General features: G+C 51.6%; 1 protein-coding gene across 1 annotated transcript; it reads left to right on the forward strand.

The window, feature by feature from the left end:
- The first annotated feature begins 16,103 nt into the window (after window positions 1-16,103).
- Window positions 16,104-21,456, forward strand: HAS3 (hyaluronan synthase 3). The gene is made up of 3 exons (XM_052656064.1): window positions 16,104-16,739; window positions 19,610-19,711; window positions 20,533-21,456. Exons 1-3 carry the CDS (start codon window positions 16,104-16,106, stop codon window positions 21,454-21,456), a joined length of 1,662 nt encoding a protein of 553 aa, XP_052512024.1.
- The last annotated feature ends 1,569 nt before the right edge of the window (window positions 21,457-23,025 follow it).

Below are 23,025 nucleotides of genomic sequence, written 5' to 3' on the forward strand. Positions count from 1 at the left end.
TGTCTAGAGAAGGCCTCCCGAGAAGCTGGTATTTGAGTAAAGATCAGAAGGAGATGAAGGAGCAGACATAAAGACACTTGGGGGAAGAGCAGTCCAGGCAGAGGAAGTGGCGAGTGCCAGGGTCCAAGGAGAGAGATGAAAGAGGAGGGATGGTGTTAGCCCACTGGAAATGGAGGGGAGGGGTGTGGGGCGCATAGCCTGTGGACCACTTTGAGTGAGGTAGGGGCAGCCACAGACCTATTTCCAGCTGAAGCCCCTTCAGCATGTTTTTGGTGTTTTTTGATTCTTTTCTTTTTCCTTTAAATGTGGACCATTTTAAAGTGTTTATTGAATTTGTTCAATATTACTTCTGCTTTATGTTTTGGTTTTTTGGCCAGGAGACATGTGGGATCTTAGTTCCCTGACCAGGGATCAAACCTGCACCCCCTGCATTGGACGGTGAAGTCTCTTTCAGCTTGTTTTTGGAAAGTACTTTGAGGCCAAGGTGAAGAAAGCTGTAAAATGGGAAATACATTGAGGCAAAGGGAATTCATACCCAACCACGGGTTTTTTTCCCCTCAGTCCTGTGGAAGCAGTGAGCCCTGTCCCCTTTCACCACCCTCCTTCTTTGGCAGCAGAAGAAAGAGGACAGCAGCCCTGTGGGCCTGGCCTCCGTCCCCGCCCTGCTCCAGCTCTTTGTCTGTGAGGCTGTGAGTGAATGGAGCCTTGCCTGCCACCTGCCTGTGACTTGCGGGCAGTCCCTCCGTAGAGGGACAGCCAGGGAGAGTGAAAGTTGATCAGTGGGTGGGAGGATAATTCATCTGACCTGTGCACAATCAGACTGGCCTCTGCAGTCTCTGCACAGAATCAAAGGCTCAGCTGGAATTTCAGTGCAAGGAGGGGAGTCAGAAAACGGGAACTGAGTTTCAGGGTGGGCTGTGGGAGGCAGCCTGACCATGGAAGAGGAGTAGGCATGGGCTTCTTCCCCTGCCTCCTGGACAGCAGCAGGCATGACCTCTAAGGGCCCAGCTGTGTCCTCCAGCGAGTTCTGCAGCCACGGAGCTTCTGCAGTCACGCGCGGCAGCCTCACTGCAGTGCGCGCTCCTCTCCCTTCCGTGCACCACTTGCTCTGAGCTGCCTGGCCGCTTGGGGGTTGGGGAGTTGTCTTCTTAGAACACTGGCTGCTGCCAGGGCTCAGGGCTGTGCTCAGTGTATCCGTGCCTGCCAGCCGTGTGTGTAGAGGGAGTGCAGACCCGCATCACCAGCCCTGAAAGGGGCTGTTTCCAGTTACTCAAAGGGTCCTCCCTGTGGGCCCTCCCCACTGTCTTTCATGCTGACTCGGGGTCCATGCTCCCAGGAGGGCTCAGGTGTTACCTGTCCCCACCCCCAAGACACTCTGCATCCCTGGGCGTAGAAGAGCAAGGTCAATCCCTCTGGGTTTCCTTTAGTTTCCTTTCGTTTTTTATCCATGAGGTTGTTTGATTCTCAGGACAGCATCAGGGATCAGAGAGGCAAGCTGTTGTTACTCCTTTTTGGTGGAATTTGGCCAGTCTCCTGGGGGGTTGAAGCAGACTCTTTGGAACACCTGTTGAATGCTAGGGAGCCTCTCCCCACAAAACTAATATAGAAGGAAAACACTTCCAACTAGAGTACAGTTTGGGAAACATTCAGGGGCTCATGTACACACAGAAACCCTGGCACATGAGCCCCACAAAGCAGTGGTTGAATCTCTGAGGACCTGTGCTGAGGGATGCTGGCCCTATGCTGTCCCCTGCCCTCAGAGTGCTGACGAGCAGCAAAGCCAGCTCCTCAGGTACAAACGCCCTGGCTGCATCTGTCTGTCTGTGCATGCACATGTGTGTTACATATGTTTTATGAGTTATAACAGACTTAAAGTATATGTGACAAAGATATACTCACCTCCACTCCTACCCAAGGTTACCACTGATCAGCAGTTGGGTGTATATCCCCAGATCTTTCCTTCCTTTCACCCTTTTCCCAAATGAACACTCAAATGTACATTACTGCTTTCCGAAGGAAAAATGGAATTGTCACCATAAATACTGTCTTGTATATTTTTTTCTTAGTCACATATCTTGGAGACATTCTCAGTACTTACAGACTCTGCCCTGTGATGTGGTGTGTCTTCCATTGTATAGATGAGCCAGAGCTGGTTTAAGCATTTGCCTCTTGATTGTCAACTGAATTATCTCTAATTTCCAGTGCTTCTCAAACATAACTCTTTGCATCTTGAAGTGTTTCTTTAAATCCTAAGAGGTTGGAAGACCAGATTCAAAAGATGCAAATGTTTTCGTTGTTTCTACCAAAATGTCCATCAGCCCACTTGTGCTGATCATGTTCCTCCATCCTCAGCTGACATTGTGTTAAATAGCCATGCCATACAGGTTCAGTCACCACAGTGCAGTGTTAACACCATTCTCTAAAAAATTCCAGCCCAAAGAGTCTTCAGAGGATGGAGTTTTCTGTGGATCAAAGCCACTAATGGGGCACAGTGACACTCTTTGCAGCTGTGCTCACCGGCAGCCATCTACAAGTACTCATCCTGGAGAGAGAGCCTGAGTCCCCACAGGTCTGTTCAGAACTGCTTGGACGAGGCTCTCCACTCTGATACTCAGTCCTATGTGTTCAGGGTGTGCCTTCTCATGCGGTTAGGAGTGCCCCCTTGATAATGACCGTGGTTCCCAAAGCATACTCAGGACCTAGGGTCTGACGGCACCTCAGAGTATCAGGTTCATCCTGTAAAACCCAGGTGAAATGATTGCTGAAGCTCCACATCACCTTAACACTGCTGCTGAGTCGCTGCAGTCGTGTCCCGACTCTGTGCGACCCCATAGACGGCAGCCCACCAGGCTCCCCCGTTCCTGGGATTCTCCAGGCAAGAACACTGGAGCGGGTTGCCATTTCCTAAGAGCTTATTATGCTCTTCTGTATACCTGACCTTTATTAATCCACTAAATCCTCACACTGGGCCTATGAGGGAGGTATTATTATTATCCCTGTTTTATAGATGGGAAAACTGAGACATATACAAGGCTAATTACTTGCTCCAGATTATGTAGTTAATGAAAAGTAGCCAAACCAGTATTTGGACTCAGTCAGTCTGACTCCCAAGGCTGGGCTTTTAGCCACTGTGCTTTGCTACCCAATAGACAGACACTATGTTTCCAAGTGGTAAAAAAACACACACACACTTTTTTTTCCTTTCCTTTTTTAATATTTATTTTATTTATTTGGCTGTGCTAGTCTTAGTTGCTGCTGTTGGATCTTCAGCCTCTGTTACGGAATGTGAATCCTTACTTGCGGCATGTGGGATCTAGTTCGCTGTCCAGGGATTTAACCTGGGCCCCTTGCATTGGGAGCATGGAGATTTAGCCACTGGACCATCAGGGAAATCAAAAAAACTGTTCTTAATATCCGTGAGGATAACGACAGTGGTTCCCTGTCTGTTCAGATGGAGCATGTGTTTCAAGGTAAACCTCAGGCCAGACTCCCTCCAGATAACGTCCTTGTACATCAAAACCCAACTTCAAACACCAAAACTTGTTACACATATTGTATTTGACCTTGTCCTTTGTTCAGCAGCCGGACATGAGATTTGCTCAAACCCCCTAGCCTGTCTGCTTCTGTACTTAGACAGCTTTTGTAAATTGCTCATTGAAGGACCTGTTCTTTCTGGGGTAGCTAAGGCAGTAGACCTTTGAGGCTGCAGAGCTGTGTGTAGGGGCATAGAAAATGTAGCAAGTCTTCCCATGAACTCGAATCAGAACCCAGAAATGTCTCCTTAAAGATTTGTTGTTTCTTGTTTGTTTTAACTTTTCACCTCCTATGAGCAGGGTTTCAGTTCTCAGATTTCAGTATCTCAGAATGATAACAATGGATGGTTTTAATTCTTGGGTATATCTTTCCTGCATATATATATTGATACCTCTATTCCATACCATTCCTTCAGAGAAAAGAAAATGAGACTGGAATTCATGGGTCTATTTTACAGAAGGGGAAAATAGGGTTCAGAGAGAGAAATTCTTAAAAATGGAAAGAGAAACAGGGAGAAATGAGTGCACTAGAGCAGAGAAGCTTCTGACATTATTCGCTAGTTTTTTGTTTGTTTGTTTGTTTTGCTCTGCTGGGTCTTAGTTGTGGCACACAGGGTCTCAGTTCCCTGATCTGGATGGAACCCTGGGCCTGCTGCATTTGAAAGCGAGAAGTCTTAGCCACTAGACCCTGGGGAAGTCCCTGTTCGCTGGTTCTTATAGGAACCAGGTAGCCAGCACCTAACTCCATCGCAGAGATGCAGGGGCACTGAGGGTGGAGCTGCTGTTAAGAGGAGCCGCTTTGGAGCTGCAGGAGCATCCTCTCTGTTTGGGGGACTGGGGACAGCTACTGGGCCTTTAAGTGGTTTATTAAATGATGTAAGATTTAATCTTCATTGTCTGCCTTAAGAGCTAAAGCCTGCTTAGAACAGTGCCTGGGTGGGGCTTTTCAGAGGTACAGCCCTAATCATCACACGCATAGGTAGCCAGGCGCTGGGGAGAACAAAGCTGCCTGCTCCAAGCTTTCAAGAGTCTCTAGAGCTTGAACGGGCTCCCCAACCCCTACCCCGCCCCAGCCCCCACATTCACACACACCTTTATTAGACCACACACCCACTTTCCACACTTTAAAACCTATGGTGACCATGTTAATCCTAGGGAAGGGCCTGCCTGAAATTAGGCTGTCTGTACTAAAAGATATGTGGTGCTGATGCTTCAGAGAGCTGGGCCTAGGCTGAGTCTCCACCCTCCCACCACCACTTCCCAAAGAAACTGTATCAGTGTTGTTCAGAGATTGCAAAGAACAAGGCTCCAGCATCTGCCTTAATGGGAGTCTCTCTGGCCAGGACCAGGACCATGTGAGAGAGAGTCATGGGGACTCTAGAGAGTCCAAAGAGAGCAGCCCAGATCCACCACCCTAACCCATCCTTCAGGGAGGAAAAGCCCTTCATGCACAGAAGTCCTGTCATTTGTGAAACAAACTAATCCTGGTTGCTCTTTGGCAACTCTCTCCTCCCTGGCTTTGCCCTGGTTATCCTGGAAGAAGCAGGCAACACTTTTGCCAATAGAAAGGTTGTATCAACCCCATTCCTGGTAGATTCAGGGATCTGGGGACTGACATGCCTCGGTAGCCCCATCCACCTCTGTTTATCTCCTCGGCTCTCCCTGCTAATTTCTACCTCAAATTAATGTCTTTTCTCCTTTTCCTTTTTCCTTTGTGGCTCAGTAGTTGATTGGCTCATTGTTGAGTCTTTAAGGCCACTCCATGCAGACCACTGTGGCCAGCAAGGTGCTGGGTAGACACTCGTCTGCTCTGGAGCTCGGACCCAGGACTGGCTGGTTGGTTGCTGTCCTCCGGGTGCCAGAGATGTGCTTGCAAACCCATGTGAGGAGAATCCACGGGATGCGTGCTCAGTGCTGGATGCATAAAGAATCTCCTAGGGAATTCAATAAAAATTCAAGCCTGGAGCTCACCCCCAGTGATTGTGACTAAATTGATCCGGGATAGGGTCCAGGCATTCATGTTTTGAAAAAACCTCCTGGAGTTTTAAAAGTCTAATGTGCAGTAGCCAGACGTGAGAACCGCTGCATTAACTTATCTGGTGAGAAAAGGGTGGCAGGGGGCAGGAAGAGAGAAAGACACAGAGTGTGTGTGTTAGGGAGGTGTCCTAACAAAAAATATGAGTGTGGCACATGTTTGGGGGGGTCTCTCCCCACAGAGGACTGATGGGAACTGCCTCCATCATTGGCTCTTCTCCAGTTGCTTTTATGGATGATGGAGCTTTGGACCTCCTCTGTGACAGTGACTAACTGTGTCTTTAATCAAGAAAGAGGACATGAAGCAGAAGTACCAGCACATTTAAGAACTGTAATTGGTAATACTGTAACAAAGCCCATATTAATATAGAACGAGGTTATCTTAAGCAGTTTGTTCCCCTCCTGTTGATCCTTGATCCTGCAACTGGGGCTCTAGGCTGGGATTGTGTCCCGATCAGGTCTGGGAAAAGTGTGTGTGTGCTTGGGTAATGAACGAGTATGCGTATGTGTAGGTGTGGACGTGCCCATGGGTATCAGCATGGCAGTCGGTGTACAGCACCCAGAAAAGACAGCCTCTCCCTGGGCAGGAATGCGATGCTGCTGATATCATCATTCTTGGAAATACGTTTTTTTCAGGAAGAGCACCCTCTCAGGGTGCTCCTAGAGCCCACATTTAGAGTGCCTGCCTCTCTTCTCCAGGATCACCATGACCCTGGATGAGGGACTGAGTGGAGGTTGACACCAGCTGGGTTATGCCAGGCAAATCCTATGTCCTGGTTCAGGGCTGTGTTGCCAAGAGGAAAGAGTCTTTTTGGAATTCGCTCAGAATTGCTGGATGAGCAGGCCCAGATCTACATACTCCCTTCTTCCCTGCAAAAAATCTCTTGAACAGTACAAGGGATTTAAGTAAAGCAAATTACTGGAATTTTGGCGACCACTAATCCTGTATGCTGGCCTTCCTAACTTCCCTGCTTTTCCATTAGACTGAGGTTGCCAGACCTTTTGAATGTGAACCTGTATATGATGCTATATCCCACCCAGCACCAGTTTCTGTGAATTTACAATTTATATAATTTTATTTTATATTATTATTTTTATTTATTAATTTTTTGGATGTGCTGGGTCTCCATTGTTGCAAGGGCTTTCTCTAGTTGCAGAGAGCGGGGGCTGCTCTCTGGTTACAGTGAGATGGCTTCTCGTTGCAGTGGTTTCTCTTATTGCAGAGCATGGGCTCTAGGACATGCAGGCTTCAGTTGTTGTGGCTCATGGGCTTAGTTGCTCCGAGGCATATGGAATCTTCCCAGACCAGGGATCGAACCTATGTCCCCTGCATTGGCAAGCAGATTCCTATCCACTGTACCATTAATAGAATATTTGGAGAGTACAGAGAAAAAGGCAAAGAGAAAAATTCATTGATCTACCACCCAAATCTGATATTAATATCTGAGTGAATTTCTCTCCTGCCTTTTAATTCATAGGATTCAAAAGAAAACAGCAACATTAAATGCAGTCATTCATACATGGTGACTTTTGTATCCTGCCTTTTCATTTAACATTGCATTATAAGTATTTTTTGCATATTCCTACATTCTCTTCCTGAACATTATATTTAGTGGCTGCACAATATTCCACCAAGAAGGTAGATTATGCTTTAAAATCGCCTTCTGGATTTCTTTCTTCATTCACCTGGGGGAGGGAGAGGAAGGAAAGATGGCCAGGAAGAGCTTTTCCTGTTCAGGATTCCAAGAAAAGCATCTCCAAGTCTGGCTCGATACTTGGTTATCGTTCTTGTGTGCCCTTCTAATCCTGACCTTCAAGCCAGCATAAAAGAACCTGGCCCCTTAGTAGGAGCTGGCAGCCCCGCCTCCAGTCGAGCAGAGGCCCCTTAACGTGAAATGAAAACGACCCTTCCATCCAAGGAGAGAAAGACTAGAGTTAAAATCTAACCACTGTAACTGCAGGACAGAGAAGTCCTTAAGCCTCCTTCTTCAAACATAGCACCTAGAAATGGTACTGATTACAGACTACTTGTCACTAAGAGGGGAGAGCTATGAAAGGATAACTTTGTTTGCTGGTAGCTGCCTGGCTGCTGTCAAGGCACACACCTTCCACTCTGAATTATGTATTAACTAGTATTGCAGATTCAGAGAAGGCAATGGCACCCCACTCCAGTTCCCTTGCCTGGAAAATCCCATGGACGGAGGAGCCTGGGGTCGCGAAGAGTTGGACACGACTGAGGGACTTCACTTTCACTTTTCACTTTCATGCACTGGAGAAGGAAATGGCAACCCACTCCAGTGTTCTTGCTTGGAGAATCCCAGGGTTGGCAGAGCCTGGTGGGCTGTTGCCTATGGGGCTGCACGGAGTTGGACACGATTGAAGTGACTTAGCAGCAGCAGTATTGCAGATTAAGCTGCCTTGAGGAGAAAGCCCTATTTAGTCACCTGGGAGACATAGCCTGCTGCTCTTTGGGAGCCAGTTTAAATTTCACCTTCATTAGCTTTGAGTGGTTTTGATTGTGGTCAGCCCAGAGGAAGTTGATGGGATGAAGCCTGGAGAGATTGGAGGAGACCTCGTGGCTTGGTTGCCATCCTCCATTCTGCTTTGCTTTGCTAGAAGCTGTGAGCTGGATGCCAGGGTGGAGCACTGAAGCATGAGGTCAGAGGGCACGGGGCAGCTGTGGAGATAGAACATCCCTCTGCCCCTCCTCTGCCAGTGACTCAGAAGGCAACCAGTGGAGCAGAGCAGCACCTGGCAGGGCTATCCCACAGCTTCAAGCATGAGTGATGACAACAGGGATCGAACAGCGGGCTCCTATTGGCACAGGTACTTGAATATTTCATGGGTTTGGATTTGAAAATTAGTTGAAAGGTGAGATATTTGTTTGTAGTAGTGTCAGATTCAGTCACAGACCCTCCAGAGCTTTGAGAATGGCCTCTTCAGCCCTCCAGACTCTAGAAGTCTCTTTCCCTTGGTTACTCCACCCCCTGTAGTCTCACTTGTGCCTGGTAGTTGACACTGCCAGCCCTCACCTCCACTTCTGGAGGCAGCACCAACAATTCACACAACAGACCTTTCTCACCCCTTTGTTGTGATGTATCTGCCTCCTAGGGCTTCCCAGGTAGCGCTAGAGGTAAAGAACCCACCTGCCAGTGCTGGAGACTTGAGAGACTGTTTAGATTCCTGAGTTGGGAGGATCCCTTCTGCCTCCTAACAGGTCTCCTACCCAACTCCTAGTCTTTGCCCCAAAGTACCAAACAAGACATAACCTCTTACTGCTTTGCTCTGACATCTTCAGTAGGTCTCTGCTACCTACTGGATAAAACCCAGACCATTCTGTCACCCAAGGCCCTCTGGAATCTATCCCCAGCTCCCTCCTCTGCAGGTAGACTGTATCAGGCGCTTTCTACGTGGCAGGCAGCGATGCAGGTTCTTCAGTGTAAATTTCTTGTTTCATCCTGACTGGCCTTTGCTGGACTTCGAACATACCTCACGTGTTCCTCTGCTGCTGCTGCTAAGTCGCTTCAGTCGTGTCTGACTCTCTGCGACCCCATGGACTGCAGCCTACCAGGCTCCTCCATCCATGGGATTTTCCAGGCAAGAGTGCTGGAGTGGGGCGCCACTGCCTTCTCTGGACGCATTCCTCTACCTGCTCTCTCTTAGAATGTTTGTCTGGCTGCATCAGGTATTAGTTTGTGGCATGCCAGATCTTCTTTGTGGCTCACTGGCTTCTCTAGTTGCTATGCACAGGCTCGGTAGCTGTGCTGCCATGAGGGTTTAGTTGCCTTGTACCACCACATGGGATCCTGGGCTTCCCTGGTGGCTCAGACAGTAAAGAATCCGCCTGCAATATGGGAGACCTGGGTTCGATCCCTGGGTTGGGAAGATCCCCTGGAGGAGGGCATGGCAACCCACTCCAGTATTCTTGCCTGGAGAATCCCCACGGATAGAGGAATCTGGCAGGCTACAGTCCATGGGATCACAAAGAGTCAGACACGACTGAGTGACTTAGCACAGATATGGTATCCTTGTTCCCCAGCCAGGGATGGAACCCATGTCCCCTGCTTTGGAAGGCCAATGGATTCTTAACCACCAGGGAAGTTCCTCCTCTATATACTCTTAAGTGTAAATGATGCCTTCTGTCTAGAATCCTCCTGCCGCTTTTCATGAAACTCTGCCCAGCCCATACCCACTCAGAGATCTCTTTCCTGAAAAAACTTCAAATTCTTCTAACTGGAATCTCAGCAACATTTAATTATAAACTTTCTTCTGTGGTAACTGAAGTTTTCAAGTGTATTTGTCTTCAAAATGGATAACCATTTAGACCGCAGAGACCAGCCTGAAACTTTGCAGTGCCAAAGCATCCTCCTTGGCTCATAGCAGGTCATACATGAATGTTGAAATACGCCATGAACCTTCTGCCACAGAACTGAATAGGAGGCTTACCCTCTGGAACCTGGGTAATAGCCAGTTCAGCACCCTCTGAAATCATGTTTTTAAGTAATTGGGTATGGAATTATTCCTATTTCTAAATCCCCAGTGGTAAGCAGAGATAAATGTGAGCTTTGTTGTATTAGCCCCTTAAATATTCCCCAACCCACCTCCCCCTGAACAGTCAGACTAATACAAATAGGGCCCAGCAAAGTGGATGTTAATTACAGGCAAATTCTGCCTGGCCACAAGGGTAAAGCTCTCCTAACTGCCTGATCACACTAGGTCGCCTGGCCCTGAAGACCAAAAAAGAGAATTTCCCCAGGGGAAGCCATTTAGGGGGCCAAGCCAGTGGGTATGGGCAGAGTGTTTACTGTTCTCATAATGGTGCCCTGGGCCTGCTGTTTATTTCGGAGGTTTTAATTGACTAGTGAGGTGGTGCTATACCAGCTCACCACCTATAAACCTCCCTGGAACCAGCTGAGTGAGTTAGGCACTAAGCCTGTGGGACAAATTTGGAGTCTTGGAAATTAACTAGGCATGAGATGATCCCAGAGCAGACCCAGGAAGCTTGCACCCAGAGAAGTCATGCTGCTGTGTTGCTGAGGGCAGAAGGGATCTTTCCAAACTGGCTGATCTGTTCCTTAATCGTCAGGTCACTTGCAAGCAGCCAGTTGGCCGGATCTGACTCAGACACGTTTGGCCTGACCTGTGGAGTGTTTTTTAACGTTTGAATTAGTAGCTAACACTTCAGTAGGAGAAGACTTCACATAAGAATCTGAATTTCTGGTTTCTTCTAACAATAGAGCACCTGGCCACGCTGGGCCGTCGCTCTCAAAGGGACATCCCCTTTAAATGGGGCATTCACTTCCCACCAAACTGATCACTCATTTTTTGTTGCTGCCCAGCCTCTGCTTGTTTCCCCTGTTCTAAAAAATTGTAGATTGCAGTGGGAGGTAGAATTAGATAGCTCTTCCAGTCTAGCAGCTCCAGGCTCTGTAATGCAGAGGCTTACGCTCTGCCTATAGAGGGTACACCTCTGGGTGTAGAGGCAGTAGTTAGAGCTCAGGGAGTCTGTGATGCAGTTGAGATAAGGCATTTTTCATGAATACTGAACTTCCTGCCACCAAGTATCACACCCTGGAGGGATAGGTATGTAGAATCCAGAGCATTGGCAGGCAGATGCCATTCTCTGGTTGAAGTTGGCTGGAGTTAACCTTTACTGAGCACTTACTCTCAGCCGGTCTTTTCAATCTTTATGACAGTCCTGTCAAGTAGATAATCAGTCCCATCTCTGGGATGAAGACACTGAGGTTAGTGCCACATGGCTAGTGACAGAACTTACTCCAAGGGCTTAACCAAGGTCGTCTCTCTCCACTCAAGCTTCAGTAGCTGTGGTGCATAGGCTTAGTTGCTCCTTGGAAGATCCCCCTGTGAGATCTTCCCGGATCAGGGATCAAACCTGTGTCCCCTACATTGGCAGCCAGATTCTTAACCACTGGACCATTAGGGAAGTCCCTGAACATTTGTTATAAAAAGCACACAAAAAAAGGAATGTTTAAACTAGCATATTAGTGATGATTTTCTCAAGCAAGAGTCCAAAATGATTTGGTTTATATACTGCAAGATGGGAGTGGGTGGAGATGTGTCAAGGGTCTGTTTACCTGGGGGACTGAGGGGTGAGCTCTGTGGCCCAGTGTTAGTCATGGTGAGCCCTTCAGACTTCTGAGAGGAGCAACTTGCAGGCTGCAGCACACATTCCTATAAATTTTCATAGCAATTGACCCAGGGGTACCCAGGAGATATGTAAATTCATTTTTTACTAATCTTCAATTATAATACATCCAAGATTTTCCAAGATTTAGAAACCATTGTATTCAGCTGACTGTAAACTTCCTTTCTTGACTGCTAAGAACTCCCCATCTCTGCCCAACTCCACCCCACCTCACCTCACCAGGTCTAGCGTCAGCTTTGGGGAACTTGGAAACCTCTGGTGATAAGGTCAGTTGGGAATTTACGAAGTCATGGGTGTCGGAGGTAAAGGTGTAAAAAAGGGGAGGAGGAACTGGTTTTTGCTCTAGGACACAGGGAACTTTTAAGGTTCTTGCAAAACCGTTGCAGCTCTTGAAAGCCTTAAAGTCATCAGCGCCCCACTGCGGAATTGCGGAATTCAGAGCTTGTCACAATTGTTAACACCCTCTTTGACCAGTTTTTTTTTTTAAATTTAACGAGTATTGTCTTCTGAGCCTTTTTTACCCCCAGCAGAAAGGTTCTGCTGTTTTGGCTTTAGGGGGTGTTCTACACAAAGCGCAGCTCCTTGGCGTGCAGCAGTCGAGGGATTTCTACCTGCTTGCTCGCTTTGCAGGGTGAGTAGGGTTCGAGGCTTAGAAGACGGGGCGCGGGGCAAAGGGCAAGTGAGAGTCACAATTTTGGAAGCCCCTATGGGTTATACTGAAGTTAACTGCGCTTCAGTTTCCAGGTTGAGCACAATGACCACCTCTTCCCTGGGCAGTTGGGCCCGGGCCGAGCGCGGAGGAACTCGGCTTTTGGCTTCGGTTGGGAAACCCAATTTCGGAGTGTGCGGAGACTGCGAGTCTTTCCGAACAGGAGGAGGCGCGTCCACTCGGGACCCTGCGTCCCACCGCGCGCCGGCCGCGTGGGGCTTCCCCCGGCCGAGCCGGGAAGGGGATGCTCCCTCGCAGCCCTCAGGGGAGCCCTCCCACTCTTCCCTAACTTTCCCGGCCCCTGGGCCGGAGGAGGGCGCTTCTCCCGGCGGGGGCGCGCTGGGTACTTAAAGGCTGCTCGGCGGGGCCAGCGCTCGTCAGTCGGAGCGCGCGGCAGCAGCGGCGCCCCGTGGAGCGAGGCGCGGCGGCGAGGAGCGGGAGGAGGGGCATGGAGCCGCCGCGGGCCTGCTGAGCACGGGAGCGCGGGCAGCCGGCGGCACGGTGAGCGCGGGTCTGGCCAGCCCTCTTAGAAGGGCGGGCTGCCCGAGGGACCCGGGCGCGCCGGGCTCCAGGGTGGCGCTTGCGGAGCCCTGCGGACCCCGCCGGCTCCCCCAGCCGTATGGGTGCTGCGTGCAGCGCCGCGAGGCGGGCTGAGGGCTGCGGCATCTCCAGGCTTCCTGGCGGCGGTTCCTGTAGCCCTCTCCCCACTGACCCCTCCTCCCTTTCTCCATCCTCTCCTTCTCCAGCCTCTCCTCCCTTCCTCCCTTGCGGCTCCTGTTTTGTGAATGGATTAGGAGGTGGACGACGGTGAGGGGCACCAGGCTGGCTGGAGTCTCGCTGTCCCAGGCCCGCCCGGGTGTTCGCACCTGTCCAGGCACCAAGATGCTCGGTGCCCCGGTTACTGCGGGTCAGCCCGGCCGTGGCCGCAAGTACCTGCGGCCTGGGCTCCCCTTCCCTTGCGGGCTCGGAGAGGCTGGGAGGGCGGCCGGGCGCAAAGGAAAGAGCCCCTGCCCCGCGCACAAGTTTCCGTCCCGCCGCGTACGGGCCCCGCAGCAGGGCACACCTGTCAGCTGGAGAGGCTACAGACTGGGCAGCCCCGCGTAGTGTCGGGAGTAGATTGGCGGCGTTCGTCTTTGGCTGGAGGTTTTCTCTTTCCCACGTCTCTCGGGGTAGGGGGAGGGCTTAGAGAGCGTCCCCAGTCTCTTGCCCTTCAAGCCGGGTGCGCATTAACCTACAGGGGCCGAGCTCTCCTGGATCTCCTCTGAGCAAAGGGGGTGGAGGGGGACAAGAGGCTCCTCTCGCCGGCTTGAGGGGTGACACGGTCCCCTGTCGCGGCAGGGCCACTTGAGGCGGAGCTGGCACCAGATCCTGATTGCACATGAGGTACCTGGCTGCGGGACCTTCTCGGGGCCTCTGTGGTATAGGGGTGCCAGGATAAAGCCTTTAGTTCCTGAGCAGGGAAGGAGGGGTCCTGCCCGGGAAAGGAGGGGGCCGGCGACACTGAGGATGCCGCCTTTGTCTGCAGGCACACTTTGCCAAGGTAGCGCCCGTCCCCCCTCCCCCCAGGAGGTGAGTGGGGCCTGGTCCGACTGATTCCTTGCGTTTTCCGTTTCTTCCCGGCTGGGTCGTGGGAAACGGGCACGTGGGTGTGGCCGGCACCGTCTTCGTTGGAAAGCCGGGGTCTGGCGGGGGTGAGAAGCATGGCCAGTGCCTTCCGGGCTGCGTTAACCTGGTGGGCACCGCCTCTGGCACTGCACCGAGGCGGGGCGCCAGCGCCGGGCAGGTTGCTGGCTTGGCCTCGGCGCCCCCTGCTCTTTACCAGCGCGCAGGCAGGCAGCAGTGCCCGCAGCGCCCCCATGGCATATAAGCTCTAGAGGGGGGTGGGGGCGCTCCTGGGTGGTGGATGCAGGGCCTAGGGACCCGTGCACTGCTAGCGCGTGCGAGGCTCCCCCGGGGGGTGTGGGGCGGGGGCGACAAGGACGGCTGGGAATCCTGCAGAGGAAGCACAAGGCAGGCTCCCCGGGACAGCGGGGCAGAGCGCCCGGAGGCCGAGCTTCCCGGAGAGTTGAGGCTGCCAACAGCACTTTCCGGACCGAAGCTGCTGGAATGCTGCTGAGGCCTGAGTCTCCGGTTGATTTAGGCACCGACTACGTGTTCCTCGCCCCTCCTGTGTGAGAGGTGGCAGGGGAACCAGCTCCCTAGCAAGAAAGTATGTTTGTGTTGAGGTGGCAGTCAGGAGTCAGTTTGAGTGAGACCTAGACTTGGAGCAAGCTTGGAAGTGAGACCCCTTTGTCTGTAAAGGGTGGGCGGTGGTGGTAACAGAATTCTCCAGATCAGGCAGGTGGCAAGGAGAGGAGATGGGGAGAGGGCCTCAGAGTAGCGGTCAGGGAGCTGTCCTAATCAGCCTTCCCCCAACCCCTCCCCTCCCCCACTCAGTCCTTCAGGGCTACTAATCAGTATAATGGTTTACCTGGGACCTATGGAACAAGAAACCATTGGAATCCCTCCCCGGGGAGTTGCTAAGTCCCAGAGAATTTGGGCAAGATCAGGCAGCCAGGGTGATAGTAGGGCTGTGTCTCCAGCACAAGGCTTCAAGTACCAAGTGCTAGACTCGGCTCACTAAAACACAGCTCTTTTCAGATGGGCAGATGCTGGAAGTCCTAACAAAACCTGCCAGCATTTCCTGGAGTAGTGGGGCAGGGGTACGTGGACAGAGATTCCTTGCGGCTTCCTGGCAGGCGCCTGTCCCGGGCTGCTGGGCTGCTGGGCTGCTGCAGTGGCAGCTGCAGTTCCCCCTGGTGCCCCAGTGCTGGGCTTCCAGGAGGGCTGTCCACACCCCAGCTCTCATTTCCTTTTCTTTCCCTTGTCTGCTTTTCCTGGTTACTTTCTCTTTCTTTGCTGCCTCTCAAGTCAAAGAGAAAAAGGTGAGAAAGCAGAGAACATTGGTAAACTTTCTCTTACAGATTTAGTTGTTTTGAGAAAGGGAAGCTGTTTCCTCCTTTCTTCCCTCAGGCATGTCTCAATGTTTCCTGCTCTTTCTCATCTTTCCCTTCCCCACTTTCTTCGTGGTGTGATCCCCTGGTGGGTATAGGGCATGAAGGCTGCCTACCTACCCTGGCCCCTCCACTTCCTCCCTCTTCTTGGCTTCTCAGATGCTCAGAGCTTCCTCTGGCCTCAGGCTCACCCCTACTGAAGCTTATCTGTGAGAGCTTTGGGTCAGGTAGATCCCAGTTCTGCCACCAGCTAGGTCTCTCTCAGATCTCTCTGGCTTGGGTTTAGCTAATGATAATAAATGCTGCTTTGAGTGCTTTATGTATATAACCCATTTAATCCTCAAAGATGTTAGGAGGTTAGTGCTGCAACACGCATTTTACAGATGAATAAACTAAGGCGTAGAACAGGCACACAGTAAGTGGCAGAGCTGAGGATTCTTGCCTGGAGAATCCCCTGGACAGAGGGGCCTGTCCTCTGCTACTAAACTACTACTACTACTGGTCTGGCTTTCGAGTCTCCAGTCCTAGTCATGCTCAATAAATGGTGATGGTTGTTATTAGTGGATCATTTCCCCAGTTCAAGGCCAGGTCCAGAGACCATGCCCCCATGGCCATTGACCAGAGAAGCTGCCTCCCGCTGACCCACTTCTCCCACCTTCTCCCACCAGATGCCGGTGCAGCTGACAACAGCCCTGCGCGTGGTGGGCACCAGTCTGTTTGCCTTGGCAGTGCTGGGTGGGATCCTGGCAGCTTACGTGACAGGCTACCAGTTCATCCACACAGAAAAACACTATCTGTCCTTTGGGCTGTACGGTGCCATCCTGGGCCTGCACCTGCTCATCCAGAGCCTGTTTGCCTTCCTGGAGCACCGGCGCATGCGACGGGCAGGCCGGACCCTGAAGCTGCCCTCCCCACTGCAGCGCTCGGTGGCGCTCTGCATCGCTGCGTACCAGGAGGACCCCGACTACCTGCGCAAGTGCCTGCGCTCAGCCCAGCGCATCGCCTTCCCCGACCTCAAAGTGGTCCTGGTGGTGGACGGCAATCGCCAGGAGGATGCCTACATGCTGGACATCTTCCACGAGGTGCTCGGTGGCACCGAGCAAGCTGGCTTCTTCGTGTGGCGCAGCAACTTCCATGAGGCGGGTGAGGGTGAGACGGAGGCCAGCCTGCAGGAGGGCATGGACCGCGTTCGGGACGTGGTGCGGGCCAGCACCTTCTCGTGCATCATGCAGAAGTGGGGAGGCAAGCGAGAGGTCATGTACACGGCCTTCAAGGCCCTTGGTGATTCAGTGGATTACATCCAGGTGAGGGTGCCTCCCTAGGTGTGTGTGGATGTGTGGATGTGTCCAGCCAGCCAGGTATATCTCCTGGGGAATTTTAGGTCCAGTCTAGGTGCCTTGGGTCGTGTACTTTCCTCCCCTACACTTCAGAAGGCAGTAAATACAGTAATTTTCAACAGCTGTCCTGGGGTCAAGAAGACCTAGGCGGGAATCTTGGATCTGTGGGTACTTAGCTATGTGCATCTGGGCAGGTCTCTGGACTCTGGGCAGGTCTGTGGATTGGTATCCCCAGAGTGGCAAACAAGTGTATAGAATTTACTTTATACCAGACACGGTTATAGGTACTTCATGTGTTTTAGTTCTTTTAATCTTCATAATATTCCTAGGGGATAGGTACCATGCTTATTTCTGCTTACAGAAACTGAGCCTGAAGTGCAGTTGCCTAACTTGCCTAATGTCACACAGCAGTAGTGAGCAGAGCCAGGAGTTGAGCCCAGGTCGTTTGTCCTTGTGCAATACTGCCTCACCATTGGCAGCATGGGGATGAGCCTCGTCATAAAGTGTGGGGAAGAGCCAAAAAGAATCATGCTCCAAAGCACTCAGACAGTTTTAGTTATGGGTTGATGAAAAGTCTCACTCTTTCTGGTGTCAAGTTCTTGTCTGTGAGGCGGAGGGACACAGGTGCGAATCACCCCCCAGCTCAGTGCTGCAGCCATCTTGGCAGGGCCAGGACCCCAACAGACCCTGCCTTGCTTCCAGCTGAAGCAGGCATTGACACCTCCTTGGAAATTTTATTATGTTGACAAGGTAACACAGCTCCAGTTTTCATATAACAAAACCTAGAGAAAACTGATCAAAGATTATGCATCTCAGTACCAAGTAGAAACTGACACCCAGGACCCAGATTTGTGGTCCAGCATCTGTTCCCCCTTCTCTGTTCCTGCCCTTCTCCACATATGCCCATCTCTTGAATGAGTAGCAGCTGCTGTGGTCGCCCACCTACGTACCAGCACAGTCTTGCTGACAGCATGTTGTGTACTCCAATATTTAAATTTTCTATACGGTACCCACCTAAAATTAGCTTGCTGCATATTTTTTTGTCTTGGCTGTTTGGAAAGTTGCACCCTCACATACGAGTTGGTACACCTGCCTCTTCCTGCCTTCCTAGGCCCAAGGGCCTCCTCAGCGCCAGAGAGGGAGGGCTGTGAGACAGGTCTTGATTCTGCAGTCTGTCTAGGGTCAAGGGGCCTTTGAGACTTGCCTGTGGACTCAGACGACTTAGAAAAAGCCCTTGAGCCCTGGCACAGGCTCAAGCCATAGTGACTGCTGTCTATTCCCTCGAAGCACAGGATCCCCTCAACCCTGCCCTCCCACACCTATTCCTTCCAGTGTGTTCTGGTGGGTCGGCACATGGGTTCACTGTCTGGGGCAGCCCTGGGCCTGCCTGTCAGTGAACACTCTGGATTTCAGTCTGCCTTCACGAGCCCGCTTAAGTTGTCTTTCCCCCTTCAGGAAATAACCCTGCTTCAGCCAGTGGGCAAGCCCAGGCAGCCGAGAGCGCTAGCCTTTCCTAACCTTGCTCAGTTGGAAAGACCTCCCTGGGGTGAAGGAAGTGCCGCAGTGTGAGGAATGAGAGAGTCAGGGCTGGAGTAGTTGTGTGACCAGCAGCGCTGGGAAGCTTGGCCTGTAAGCTGAGGAGGTTCTGGGAGTGTGGCCTGAGGCTCCTGTGACCTTCCCAGTTTGGGCCAGTACTGTAAGGCTGTCAGTGGGGAGGCAGGTCAGAGTGGCTGTGATGACTCCACCTGGTTCCCCTCAGCCCTCCCTCTGCTGCTTGTCTGCAGTCATTGAATCTTCCAGTATGGAGAGAGAAAGCAGAGGGTTGGAGTGCAGCCCCCTTCCTGCAGGCAAGTGGGCTCTCTCAGCAACTTCAGTAGAAGAATTCTAGGCTTTTGTAGACTCTGGGCTCATCTGTGGATACTGTTTCTTGCTCTGTCAGGGGTCAGGAAGACGGTTCCCTTACCCATTGGCTATTTGGGATTTTCACACCATCTCAATCATTTTCTAAAATGTAAACAAGGAGTCAGGCAATAGGGAAAGTGTTTGTAGTACAGGTTCAGCTATTAACAATAATGGGTCACCTAACAGAATCAAACCAGGAGTCTCCCATTGGAGGGGAGGGTGGGTGGGTAGGATTTGATCCAGGTTCTGAGTGGAGGAGCTGCTACCAGCTTCTAGGCCCATCCAGAGCTAGAATCTAGGTGAGAACAGCCCTTGGCTCTGCTGGACCCAAGTCTGGGAGACCTGGCCAACAGGGCACAAATGGCCGGGCAGCCACAATGGTGGGGCTCTGACTGGGCTAGATACACCGTCCACTTGGGCTGGCTGTCTAAGAGACTGAAACAGGGCAGTGCCGTTCGTGATGATCCCGTGAGCAAGCTTTGGTGGTAGCCTCTGGCAGGAGCCATTTCTCAGCCTTCTGAGCAATGCCTGCTGGCCTTGCTCGAGCCACAGTGCCTGTCAGTCTGATTTCAGTGACATTTTCCTTTCTTCCCAAGGACCCCAGAGAAATATATTAAGACCACTTCTGAGGAGCCTGGCTCAATCAGGGCTAAAGATCTGTCCAGTACTAGACACTTCTCCCTTTCTGGGCCCACCACTGAAAGTCCCCTGGGTTCCTCTCTCAGCCAAGCAGCTATCAAGTCGGTACCTGAACTCTCCTGTTTCTTACTTCCCTCGGTAATTCATCTCACCCCTTCTATTTGGCATAGATCTCTTTGTTAGTGGTTTGAAGTGTGTCTGGTGAAGGGGTTATGTCCCTCGGGCAGTGAGCCACCAGGGTGGGGTGGGTGGATGTATCTGTGTCAGAATGGACTGACAGCGCCTTCCTTCTGCAGGTGTGTGACTCTGACACTGTGCTGGATCCAGCCTGCACCATTGAGATGCTTCGAGTCCTGGAGGAGGACCCTCAAGTAGGAGGAGTCGGGGGAGATGTCCAAGTAAGAAGTAGCCAAGGATTCCTGGGGCTGGAGGGTCTGGATTCTTTCTGCTTCTTCATCTAATTGGATATACTAGGGAAGTGGGCATTTTGTTTTGGAGGGGGGTTTCCTCTTTGACAGTTTCATTGGTACCGAAAGGCTCATCTGCTACCCACCCACTTTCCTGCCTATTTCCACCAGGGGCAGGGGGCCAGAAAATTACTTGACTGGTATGTAGAGAGCCTGTACTGCTGGGAGGGGCACAGTGTTCTGAAGTCATCCATCCTAGAGGGTGCTTCCTTTTTGGCCAGTGGTGCAGCGAGCACCTCCAAAGTTAGACCCCCTGAAAAACGCTTGCTGCTGGGGACGTTGCACTGAAGAGCTCTGTGCGGTATGGTATGAATAAAGGGCCAGATCTTCTTCCAAGGGAATTGCTGGCAACATACTATGTCTTCCCAAGAAGCTTTCCAACTGCAGAAAGGGTCAGGATCGGGGGCTGGGGTGTTACTTTGCTTCTTTCTCAAGCCCTTCTCTCAGCCACCACCACAGGCTGCCTCCTGAGACTGAAGGTGGCTTTGGCTGCTAGAGCAACTTCATTGGGACAGTCGGTGCATATGACATAGAGGAGAGGCGAGGCTGGTGCTGAGAAGAGTTGACTGGGTGTGGTTGCCTCCTCTCAGCCTCTGGTTTCCCATCTCTGAGAGAGCTGGGACTTGTGGCCAGGAACCAGAGCAAAGGGCTACGGATCTCAGAGTGTAGGGAGGCCTGCTGTTCTCTGGTGTCTGTCTCCTGGGGCTCTCATCCTCAGGCAAGGAGGCCCAGAATCTCTGGTTCCCTTGCAGATCCTCAACAAGTACGATTCATGGATCTCCTTCCTGAGCAGTGTGCGGTACTGGATGGCCTTCAACGTGGAGCGGGCTTGCCAGTCCTACTTTGGCTGTGTGCAGTGCATCAGCGGGCCCTTGGGCATGTACCGTAACAGCCTCCTTCAGCAATTCCTGGAGGACTGGTACCACCAGAAGTTTCTGGGCAGCAAGTGCAGCTTTGGGGATGACCGGCACCTCACCAACCGAGTCCTGAGTCTCGGCTACAGGACTAAGTATACAGCTCGTTCTAAATGCCTCACGGAGACCCCCACCAAGTACCTCCGGTGGCTCAACCAGCAGACTCGCTGGAGCAAGTCTTACTTTCGGGAGTGGCTCTACAACTCTCTGTGGTTCCACAAGCACCACCTCTGGATGACCTACGAGTCAGTGGTCACAGGTTTCTTCCCCTTCTTCCTCATTGCCACGGTCATACAGCTCTTCTACCGGGGCCGCATCTGGAACATTCTCCTCTTTCTGCTGACAGTGCAGCTAGTGGGCATTATCAAGGCCACCTACGCCTGCTTCCTGCGGGGCAACGCAGAGATGATCTTCATGTCACTCTACTCCCTTCTCTATATGTCCAGCCTCCTGCCGGCCAAGATCTTTGCCATTGCTACCATCAACAAGTCTGGCTGGGGCACCTCTGGCCGAAAAACCATTGTGGTGAACTTCATTGGCCTCATCCCTGTGTCCATCTGGGTGGCAGTCCTCCTTGGGGGGCTGGCCTACACAGCTTACTGCCAGGATCTGTTCAGTGAGACAGAGCTGGCCTTCCTGGTCTCTGGGGCCATCCTGTACGGCTGCTACTGGGTGGCCCTCCTCATGCTGTACCTGGCCATCATCGCCCGGCGATGTGGGAAGAAGCCAGAACAGTATAGCTTAGCTTTTGCTGAGGTGTGATGCAGCCCCCAAGCAGAGCGGGAAGAGTGCAATGGGTAAGGGAGGGAAGGGGAATGGAAAAGACAGGGTGGGAGGGAGAGGGAGTGCTGTTTTAGTTTCTTAATGGTCCAAAGTGCAAAGAATGGTGACTGTTGTATGGCCTGGGACAGCTCTGTTTCGAGGAGGCAAGTCCAGTGCAGCGGAGGAGAGGCAGAGGAGGCACACTATTTTCAGGCCGCTTGTCTGTTGCCTCCACACATACAGGTGGCCTGTGGGCAAGATTCCATTTCCTCCCCTGAGATCCAGAGGGAACTCAGAAGTGTGCTAAAGCAAATAGTAAGTTCCATTCAGTGGCAACTTCTCACGGATGAGTGAGCAACAAGGGCCCATGGGAAGGGGTTCTCTTAGTCCACCTGAACACAATCAGAGGTGGTGGGAGTACTTCTGAGTGATCTGGGCCAGCTAGTAACATGTCCCCACCTCAATCTAATTATCAATGCAATAAGATTGTGCCTGAAATACAAGGCCCAGAAGCCTGATCTTTGGGCATCAGAAAACAGGGTCCGGGAATGGTGCTTTCTTATGTGAAGTACCTCATTCCGCATCTCAGCATCCCAAGGATGAGCCAGACTAGCAGGGAGTTAGCACTGTACTGTTTTTAAGTGTGTGCGTGCGTGTGTGTGTGTTAAAAAGGAAAGCTGGCCAGGAGGAACAAACATTGGTGGTGGTGGTGCTAAAAGCCATGGGTTACATGGAGGCTGGGAGCTGACTGTATTCTACCTGGAAATTGCCCAAACATCTATCTAGCTTAGCTTGTCTGTGATCTCTTCTGAGAAGGTAAGATGTTTTGGTCATCTACCAAGAAGATTAAACTGTAACGTGATGAGAAAGGAAGTGAAGACTTGGGTATTACAAGCCATATACTCCTGAATTCCTCTCTCAAATTCAGCTCTGAGTCTAAGCCAGCCTCCTCACTTGGCTTCCCTTCACAGTGGTAAGTCGCCTCTCCCACCCTCCTCCTCACCGAGTTGTTTTTCAAGTGGTGAGTGAGACAGAGCCTAGGGCTCTCATCGGCCCCTCTGCAGTAGGCCAGCCTGCCATCAGCATATGGGGGGAAAGCTATTAGGAGTCTCTGACCAAACTGGCTGCAGCCTGGAACTGCCTGGACAGGTTCCTTGGCAGCTGGACAGCACACATGACATTCAGGCTACAGTTCTTGACAATCACCTCTACTGGAAAGCTTTTCAGCATTCCCTATGTGAGCCCTCAGTCCAAGCTGGTCATCGTTGAGACTGTCCATTCTCCTCAGTGGCTTCTCCAGGGAATTCTTACAGCCAAGTTGTGGATAGTCACTACTGTACTTGCTTGCTCCTGTCCAGAAACCAAGCAAGGGGATGGAACTGGTATCTAAATTCGAAGGTTCTTGTCTTCTCTCATGCCTCTTGAGGATGTTTGATTTTCCTCTGCTTTTTTGGAGAGGGTGTGAGGGAAGGCCGTTTTCTACAGATTTGCAATGCACAAGCCTGCTCTGAGCTCTTGGGTTTAAAACCTGGGATACTGACTAAGCCTTGGACTTAAGGGTTGCTTGCT

The sequence above is a fragment of the Budorcas taxicolor genome, chromosome 18 (assembly GCF_023091745.1).
Source record: "Budorcas taxicolor isolate Tak-1 chromosome 18, Takin1.1, whole genome shotgun sequence".
Classification (NCBI taxonomy): domain Eukaryota; kingdom Metazoa; phylum Chordata; class Mammalia; order Artiodactyla; family Bovidae; genus Budorcas; species Budorcas taxicolor.

Excerpts from the sequence above, each read along its gene's own strand:
- HAS3 (XM_052656064.1), top strand. The coding sequence starts at position 16,104 with ATGCCGGTGCAGCTGACAACAGCCCTGCGCGTGGTGGGCACCAGTCTG. Across the intron at positions 16,740-19,609 it reads ATTCAGTGGATTACATCCAG|GTGTGTGACTCTGACACTGT; the intron begins GTGAGGGTGCCT and ends TTCCTTCTGCAG. Across the intron at positions 19,712-20,532 it reads GAGTCGGGGGAGATGTCCAA|ATCCTCAACAAGTACGATTC; the intron begins GTAAGAAGTAGC and ends GTTCCCTTGCAG.